The sequence below is a fragment of the Sinocyclocheilus grahami genome, unplaced genomic scaffold (genome assembly GCF_001515645.1).
Source record: "Sinocyclocheilus grahami isolate Dianchi unplaced genomic scaffold, SAMN03320097.WGS_v1.1 scaffold75.1, whole genome shotgun sequence".
Classification (NCBI taxonomy): Eukaryota; Metazoa; Chordata; class Actinopteri; order Cypriniformes; family Cyprinidae; genus Sinocyclocheilus; species Sinocyclocheilus grahami.
In genome coordinates, this window is record NW_015505254.1 from 1357237 (window position 1) to 1366257 (window position 9021).

Here is a 9021-nt window from a genome sequence, read left to right on the forward strand (position 1 = left end):
ATATATATATATATATATAAATTAGAGAAATGCAAAATAAAGTGGTCTAGGCAAGTCGACTTAAGTGGGGAAAAATACAATGTTACAAAAAAGTAAAATACGGCTTCTTAATTTATCTATTCTGAATCTCGTTTTAGAAATTTGAAACATTTAAAAAATGTTAATGATTTAAATCATTAAAAAAAACATTCCTATACTACTTTATAAAAGTAAAATATTTATTATATTTAGAATATTTGTGATGTCAGAGTTCATTCCTAAATAATAAATACTAATAAATTAAAGACTTTTAACTTTTAAAACAAACTTTTATTCTGCTAATATTGATTTAAATCGAAAATTATATTAAATTCGATAAATTAAATTCGATATTAAATTAAAAAATCAGATTAGTTATGAATATTGATACATCACTTAGTGAAATGTTATAACATGAAATAATGTTAGTATAAATGGTAGGCTGTTTTAATAAAGAGAGATGGTCTTGTGTCCTCAGTAATGGCAGCCTGTCCAGAAAGCCATTAAACTATCGACTGGCGAAGCGTCTGGTGTTCCGGAAGGTTCGGAAGGCGCTGGGGCTGGATCGCTGTACGAGGTGCTACACCGGAGCAGCTCCCATAACCAAAGACACGCTGGAGTTTTTCCTCAGTCTGGACATTCCTCTGTTTGAGCTCTATGGCATGAGTGAGAGCTCTGGACCGCACACCATCTCACTGCCCGATGCCTTCAGACTCACCAGGTACTGAAACCTTCATTTGTGTAAAGCTAGTTTAATCATTTCAGCTTTAACGTTTAGTTTATTTCTCATTTGTATTCTCAGCTGTGGAAAGGTAATTCCAGGCTGCAAGACGAAGATCTTCAACCCTGACGTTGATGGCAATGGAGAGATTTGTTTCTGGGGTCGTCATGTGTTCATGGGCTACTTGAACATGCCCGATAAAACCGAAGAGGCTCTGGATGCAGATGGCTGGCTGCACTCGGGTGACCTCGGAAAACACGACCAGGATGACTTCCTGTTTATCACCGGACGCATTAAAGGTAATGACCATCAATCAAAAACAGATTTGTACTTCCTCTTATTCACTGGAACTGAAACCACTGAGCAGTTTATAATTTCACTAGTACACAGATTTCAATGTGATTTAGTCTGGTGCATGTAATGAAGTTTATGTTTGTATCCCAGAACTGATCATCACAGCCGGAGGTGAAAATATTCCCCCAGTGCCCATTGAGGATGCTGTTAAAGAGGCCGTTCCGCTCATCAGCAATGCCATGCTTATCGGAGACAAGAGAAAGTTCCTCTCCATGCTGCTCACCGTTAAGGTATCAGTACAGGGCAGATGACCACAATATAAACCTCTGTGTTAAGGTTGTCCACTATTAACCTAACCAGGTACAATGTGATAGAGCAACAAGTGATCTTATCCACACATCTGAGCTTCTTTCTTAACCAACCATGACTGACGAGTGTCATGTTTGATTTATATTTCTGTGGCCTAGTGCTAAGTGACTCTTTTTCACCAAAATCTCATCAGCGGTGATTTTTCCTCCGATAACTAAGACAAACCTCTTGTTGCATTGTGCCTGCTTAGGAAACATTGTTAAACATAGTTCATGACTAAAAAAATTATTGATTCATTTTTAATGGCCACCTTGTGTAATCCTGGCCGATGTCATGCTCTCCTGAACGTGAATGCTGTAAATCTAATCAGAACATCTCATCCAAGGGCTCTTACACAAAGAGAGTTGGGTTATGTAAGTTTACTGAGAGATAACACTCATTTTAAAGATGCATGAGTACATTTTTACTACACGCTAATGAGATCATATCAGTATGATCAAGTGATAAATGTTTTAAGTGTTATCAAACAGCGTTCATAAACGTAAAGCCGCTGCTAACTAGTGGACAAAGAGTGTAACTACATGTTCTGCGGTTTTTCTCGGCATCACTGCGCCCCCTAGTGGCAACCAACAATACTTTTAAAAAATCCGTTTATAAATTGAAAGATTTAACTAATTAGTGGCGTTTGCTAAGGCAAGTGAGCACTATTATTATAATATATACTTAATAAATATTTAATGTTGCTCATATAATATTTCCTTAGGTGTGTAACTTGTCCCGTACCATTGTATTCTGATATGAATAATGATTCAAAAATGGTGTAATTTGTTGAGTACATGTGATATTACTTCTCTAAGACACTGGATTTACAGTTTTTACGCAGTGGACAATAAAAAAACGGTAAAATGAGGGAACCGCATCATTTCTAGAGACCAAATTAAGAGAAACCCTAGCAACTGCATAGCACGTATTCGGAACACCTGATTAAAAGCCGTCGGAACACGATAAAGGCTCAATATGTAAGATTTTTTTTATTAAAATATCCAAAAACCACTAGAACAGTGTTATATATTTTGCTGACTTGTGTACTTACATTATCCCAAATGTTTGGAAGAATGTTTAAATCCAGAGAAATAAGCAATTTTAACTAGTGACACGGAGCGTGTCCATAGTGGCATTGTGTCGCCTGCTAATGACGTCATAACCCCGCGATTTCCGGTTTTGTAGAAAACATGGAAACACCAAAGACGCTTTAATATGTTGTGCGTTTTATTAGACAGGTGACGACCGCACAGAGTAGCATAATAACAGAACTTTCAAATGTATCTAGTATGATAAAACAGCGCTGCTTTTTTCCCCACATACGCACGACCGGAAGGAACGGAAGCGGTTGACTGTGGCATAATAAAAGCTCCGCTGCTTTCGAGCCGTGTGTCACGCTCGTTCAGTGGTCTCGTTTCGCTTCGACGGCTTTCAGCCTCACCCTGCTTCATTCTACGACGTTAATAAATCATTAGCTCATCCATGAACATGATTTCTGACCGAGTCCCATCGGATTGCATCGGCTGTGGGGATGAAGACGACAACTCCCATGATTCCACACTCAGACTTAAACTGGATTTAACGTTACATATTGACGGGGAAATGTTTTAATAAAAGACGTATTTATATTTAATCCAATATACATAACTTACCGTTAGAAAATGCTTATGGCTCTTCTGTTTTTGCTCTCAGTGTCAGGTAAACAACGAAACGGGCACTCCCGAAGACGAACTGACTCCTGAGGCGGTGGAGTTGTGTAGTAAACTCGGCAGCAACTCCACACGAGTCAGCGAGATCGCCGGTGGCCGTGACCGAGTCGTATACGCGGCTATTCAAGAAGGCATCAACCGCGTCAACGAGAAAGCCACCTCGAACGCCCAGCGCATCCAGAAATGGACCGTTTTGGAGAAGGATTTCTCTATCCCTGGCGGAGAGCTGGGTACGTTTCCTAGTAATTAACTTTTTGTGTGTTATTTAAGGCTTTTGTGAGTAAGGCTTTTATGTTGATTAAAGTCTATAGAGGCTGTTTGTTTAGCTGTTTTAAACTCTCTCTCACAGGTCCCACGATGAAGCTCAAGAGGCCAGTGGTCATGAAGATGTACAAAGAACAGATTGAGAACTTTTACAAAGAAGTCTTGACCCCAACCACCCCAGACAACCCTCTGCCTCCTAAATAGGTGTCCAACAAAAGGCCTTGTCACCCACTTCAGAGATAGGAGACGAAGGGACTGACATGGTCTAAAAAACACACTTACATAGGAACACCACTCAGACCTTGTTTTGCTTGTCCATTTTTGAGTTAATATTTGTTCAGGGTTTTGTAATTGTTGTTCATTTCATACTGTTTACATTTTTCTGTTTTATAGCAAGAAGGAAAACATGTTTATAAAAAACAAAAAGCCATTTGTGAATTTGACTTTTTTTTATTTTTGTGGCGATTTACTATTTATTTTCTTGCCTAATTATAAGGGTGTCTTTTAAGCCATGTTCTTGATTTATATGTAAGTGCAGGTGACTTGAATGTCTGTGTTCAGAGATAGCAGTTAATGTATGGTTAAATTTATCAACAAAGTTTGTGAAATCTTAATACCTAACAAGCAAGCTTACACATCAGGGATGACTGAATACTTTGAGAAAAGCATTTTGTGGTTGTGCTCTTTCGTCAATGGCACTGCTGCCACCAAAAACACTTGATTGTTTAAAGGAAACTAGGTGTTTGTTAAGGAACAACCTCGAGACATTCTGTGAAGATCATTTAGCAAGAATCCCATTCCATATAAGCCATAAATGTTTCTGTTTGTATGTTTTTTTTGTAACCAAATGTGTCATTTGAATGTTTGTTTCGCTTATGCAGTTGGTTAATTTTGTCATTTGAATTCTTTGTAAAATGAATCTGTTATATAGTGTAAATACATATTGCATACATTTGTTTTTCTGATTTGATGCTTTGGTGCGTCACTCTGACAATCCTCAAAGTAGCAAGAGGTTGGATGTCATGCAGTCTCGTGTCAGCATGAGCTTTATGAAAAACCATATAATATGGATTGAGAGAACAGGTTAATATTTATTTAATGAAAAAGGGAAGAAATGAAGAAGCTGGTGTGAGGAGGTCAGAATTTGATTCGCCAAGCTGTATTGCATTATTTTTTGCTTTGCATGTGCAGAAAGTATATTTCGACCAAAAATGTAACTGATTTTATTTCAATTGTATACTGCATAGTAAAAATGATAACAATGCAATATAGAAAAAGCATATGGATTGATCAAAGAGGTTAAATGATCGAACTTTGGAAAGTTTGTGAATTGGGAAGTGCTATTTAATCAGTCAAGTGCAAAAACAACTGCAAATCACTTAAAGCAAATCCAAAGAAATGATTTTCCCTCTGTAAATGGATTAGTTTTAACTCACTAAAGAGCTTTCCTCAAATACTGGACCTGGTAGTGTGTATACTCTCTGACTGCATAGCATGACCACAGCGAGGCACTTTGTAAGCATAGGAAGACTTTGTTTAATTTGTGCTTGAAATGAGACGTTGAAGAAGTTGTTTGCTCAATCAGAATTGGTGAGAATGAAGGTAGAGCTACGTTGTTTATACATGAAATATATTTATAAATAATATGAATTATATGAATATACATATATGCATGTAATATTTTCAAAAAAGATATACATGCATGTGTCTATTAATATATACACATAGTAAATATACACAGTACACACACATAAGTAAACAAAAACTTTTATTTTGGATGCGATTAATCATTTGACAGCACAACTAAAAATACTTTAAAAATGTATGTTTCTACAAAAAAAACATTAAGCAGCAGAACATAATATAAAATGTTTCTTAACGACCAAATAAGTATGAGGATGATTAGAAGGATCATGTGACGCTGAAGACTAGACTAATGGCTGCTGAAAATTCAGCTTATCCATCACAGGAATAAATTACTTTTAAAAAAAAAACATTAAATACATTCATTTTAAATTGCGATAAGGTGTCACAATATTACCGTTTTACCTGAATTTTCATCAAATAAATAATTGTAAATATTCATAAAATAAAACGCAATAAACGTACCTGTAATACAATACTTAACCTGAGATTTATAGATGATTAAGCAGTTTAGATGGCTCCCAACAATGAAACTAGTAATAAAAGACGCTGTGAACAGTACTCAATTGACTTTATTCATAATATGATTTTGCAATAAAAACATAAAAAGTAACAACTTTTGCCCTTATTACAACTTGCATCAAATGGCCACATGGTGGCATCGTATGCCAAGTTTAACACATCATACTAAAGGTTACTCTTCTGTTCAGATCACGGAAGGTTTTCTGTCACGTTATCAGTACATGTAAAAACCCAGACCTCCCCAAACCCCACGGATAAATACAGCAAGTTCTTCCTCGCTCACAAACACAAATAAAACCACCACTGACTGACAAAAGACAGCTCTCTGAACCTGCAAGCGAACTATGTGAAAATGATGCCGTATTAACCGTCGATTAATGTTTCCTCAGATTCCTGTAGATAAGACGCCCACTGTCTACTATACATGTGTATCTGTGTAAAGTGACTGTCTGAAATATTTGCCCCTCCATTAGTGTTACTTTGCTGCATCCCATGTACAAAACACAGAGGTTCTCCACTTTTCTGCTGGGGGAAAAAAAGAGCTTAGCTTGTTTAACCGTGACAAGTGCCACAAAACCACTCGAAGACAAGCAAACCAGCTTTTCAGCTCGGTTTAAATCAAATACATTAACAAATACTTGTTCATTTCGCAAATCTGCAGTCCTCCCCTTGTAGTGGATAATAATGAGGCTACAACAAAACAGATGCTAGATGTCAACTTGTAGAAATTCAACTCTGATATACAAACACACCCTGCCATGAACTCATAAATTGGCCTGAAGTAACATTTTCAAGTTCTGATGGTCACGTTTAACAGTCTATGAGGATATAATGTGCAGATACAGAGGGGAAAAAAAAAAGAAAAACTAAAATTCCATAAAAACTGGCATTTCTTGACAATAATTGACAAATTAATATCATATTGCATGTAAATATTGTATAAAACTATTAAAAATACAATTTAGACAATTAAGTCTTTGAGTCAACAAAGCCAAAAGTGCAGAGGTACATAAATAAAAAATAACCCCCTCAAATAATGTTTAAAAAAACAGCAACAACAACCGGGTGTGCTCTTTTCAGAGCTGCCACTCAAGTTCACTGAACTCAACCCCCTTTGCCTCGTGTCCCACCTCTTTATGACAGGCTGACCTGAACCAGTATCCGGTCAAAGGTTAAAGTTCACACACCAAGAACTGGGAGTCAAAAGTTCACACACATGACACTCAAGCATTCTCTCGTTGAAAACCGCACAAATATGCTAAATCAGTACAAAGCCATAAACATTTTTGTTCGTTAACATTCAGGCGAATCAGCTGGAGATTCAAAACTCGTGCAAACGACACTCCCAGACTCTCGCAGGGTGAAGTTAAGGGCATGTGGTCTGCAGCTCAGGCCACGGAGCCTCTTAAAGCTATTAGCATAACAATGGACACAGAGGTGAAGTCAGTGAAGTCGAGATATAGTCGCTCTGAGAGAGAGTCAGAGTCAGAAGCACAGTGAATCTACAGACTGCTGTTTCAGGGGCCACATGAGAGGAAAACAGCGCGTCTCGTCCTTTTCTTTTGTCTCTCCCGCTTAGTCTAATGAATAAACCAGACATGATGACAGAAAACACTGAGATCAACACAGATTTCCAAATACTTTCACAAGCTGCACTAGCAATGCACGACATTTAAGTTCTAAGGCCCGTTTGGCGAACACATAAATGAGGATTGATACAGATTGGCATACAAATCAGAATCACCCTGGGACGATATCCAGGGATCCCACATATACAGAAGGATTGACTAAACTCGGAGTGAAAGATAACACTGCTGTAATTCCTAAGAGCACAAATGAGATGGTGTGAAAAAGGCACTAAGTCTAGCACTAGAGGATAAAAAGCGATACATTCATGGCGTGCGGGGCTTCCTTTTCCGACCACAATCAAAAATACCTTGAAAAACATTGGTACAAAAATAAAATATAAAAGGTTGCAACCCTTGATGCATCAGTGTGTATGGCTACAGGGAGACTTTTTTTTCTTTCCGGCTGATTCGAATATGACCCTCTAGCAGTTCTGGCCCCGTTAAGAAGATAACTTTATGTCCAACAGGATATTGAGGAGGAGAGAAGAAGTGTTGTAGTGTTGGTACATAGCTGCACTTCCTCCTCAAAATACTGTACGTTTCACTCCTTTTTTCGTGATTTCCCACGGTTTTATTTCCTGTGAACAGATTTTCACCTTTTGCAGCCCTCTCTCAGGACAAAAGATGTGAAAAAGGGCAGCCCTCCCCCCGTCCCCCCCAGTCTCGATGGACTTCCTGGAGGAGCACGGTGGCCTCCAGGTAGCTCTGTAGTTTACGGACAGTTGACTCATCCAATGAGAAAAGGTCAAAGTCAAAAGTTGTGTTGGTGACATTAAAGTGTCCGGTCTCCTCGATGAGGTTCACGATCTGGAGGCAGGAAACGGGTCAATGGTTTTTATTCAAAGCCTTTACATAAACGCAAGCTATTTCAATTCACACGCAAACACCCACCTGCTGTAGAACGTTACGCTCTCTTAACGCCATCAGCCTGCGATGAAGGTCTACCAGCTCTTCAGTGTACGCCTGAAAAAAAAAAAAAGAGGAGAGGAAGATGTCAGGAACAAGAGAACAGAAGGTCTGGTTTTACTCTAAAGACACATATAAACACATAAAAGCTTGTATTAGCACTGAAACTATTAACATCACCCATAGTTTTACAAACTAGTATTAGCAACATGACGTCTTGCATTGTGCACTGACTGAATGGACATTAGGTACAACTAGGGATGCGCCGATCCGATATCGGCTCCGATACTGTCATTTTTCTTGGATCGGGTATCGGTCTTGGATCAGAGAGGGCCGATCCAAATCCGATCATTTTTATTTTTTTTTTATTGTGTATTATCCTGTGTTACTTCTGAAGCCATACGATAGCTTAATGTGAGCTACATATGAATATTTAAGTCCTTACATTAAAGTTCACACAAACTCTTTTCTCCGCTGTGGCTGTCAGTCATTCGTTCAGCCTTTAAACCCTGGTCACGTTCGGTTACAGCAGTCAGCTCGGTAAAGCTCTCTCCAAGATCATTCTGTGTTCCCATTATACTTGATTTGTAAATACATGTCTATGATTTTGCAAAAAGGACTTTATCTTCTTGCAGGAGTTTAATGTTGTTTTGTTACTTGCTACCGGGTGTCTGTGAGAACAGAACAAGGGCGTAAAAAAACTTTTAGTTTTTAACATGCACAGTAACTGAAATTTAACAGTGTTAAAAGAAAGGCTCAATAACTGTTGCACAAAGGCTCAATAACTGTTGTTAAAATCTGAGAATTTTACTCGCCAATGTGTGAGTTGGAGGCTGAGTATATGATTAGCACAGATATATTTTCACTCACAGTCACAGAACACTCTGACTGAGCGCTTCAAAGTTTCTTTCTCCGTCAAGCGGTCTGTGATATTTTTCAGTTCATTTGAATGGATGCGCAGCGC

At 38.2% G+C, this 9021-nt stretch overlaps 2 protein-coding genes across 2 annotated transcripts in view; one reads left to right on the forward strand and one right to left on the reverse strand.

The window, feature by feature from the left end:
- Positions 1-4723, forward strand: part of LOC107585915 (long-chain-fatty-acid--CoA ligase ACSBG2-like) — a 6718-nt gene extending 1995 nt beyond the window's left edge. Inside the window, exons 2-6 of the mRNA XM_016273096.1 lie at positions 497-739; positions 821-1038; positions 1184-1323; positions 3077-3323; positions 3443-4723. Of these exons, the coding sequence (XP_016128582.1) occupies positions 497-739; positions 821-1038; positions 1184-1323; positions 3077-3323; positions 3443-3561 (967 nt within the window). The 3' untranslated portion in view covers positions 3562-4723. The remainder of the gene's footprint in view (positions 1-496; positions 740-820; positions 1039-1183; positions 1324-3076; positions 3324-3442) is intronic.
- Positions 4724-5565: 842 nt separating this feature from the next.
- Positions 5566-9021, reverse strand: part of mllt1a (MLLT1 super elongation complex subunit a) — a 24877-nt gene continuing 21421 nt past the window's right edge. The window contains exons 9-10 of the mRNA XM_016273097.1: positions 8043-8114; positions 5566-7958 (exon numbers count right to left, since the gene is read on the reverse strand). Of these exons, the coding sequence (XP_016128583.1) occupies positions 7764-7958; positions 8043-8114 (267 nt within the window). The 3' untranslated portion in view covers positions 5566-7763. The remainder of the gene's footprint in view (positions 7959-8042; positions 8115-9021) is intronic.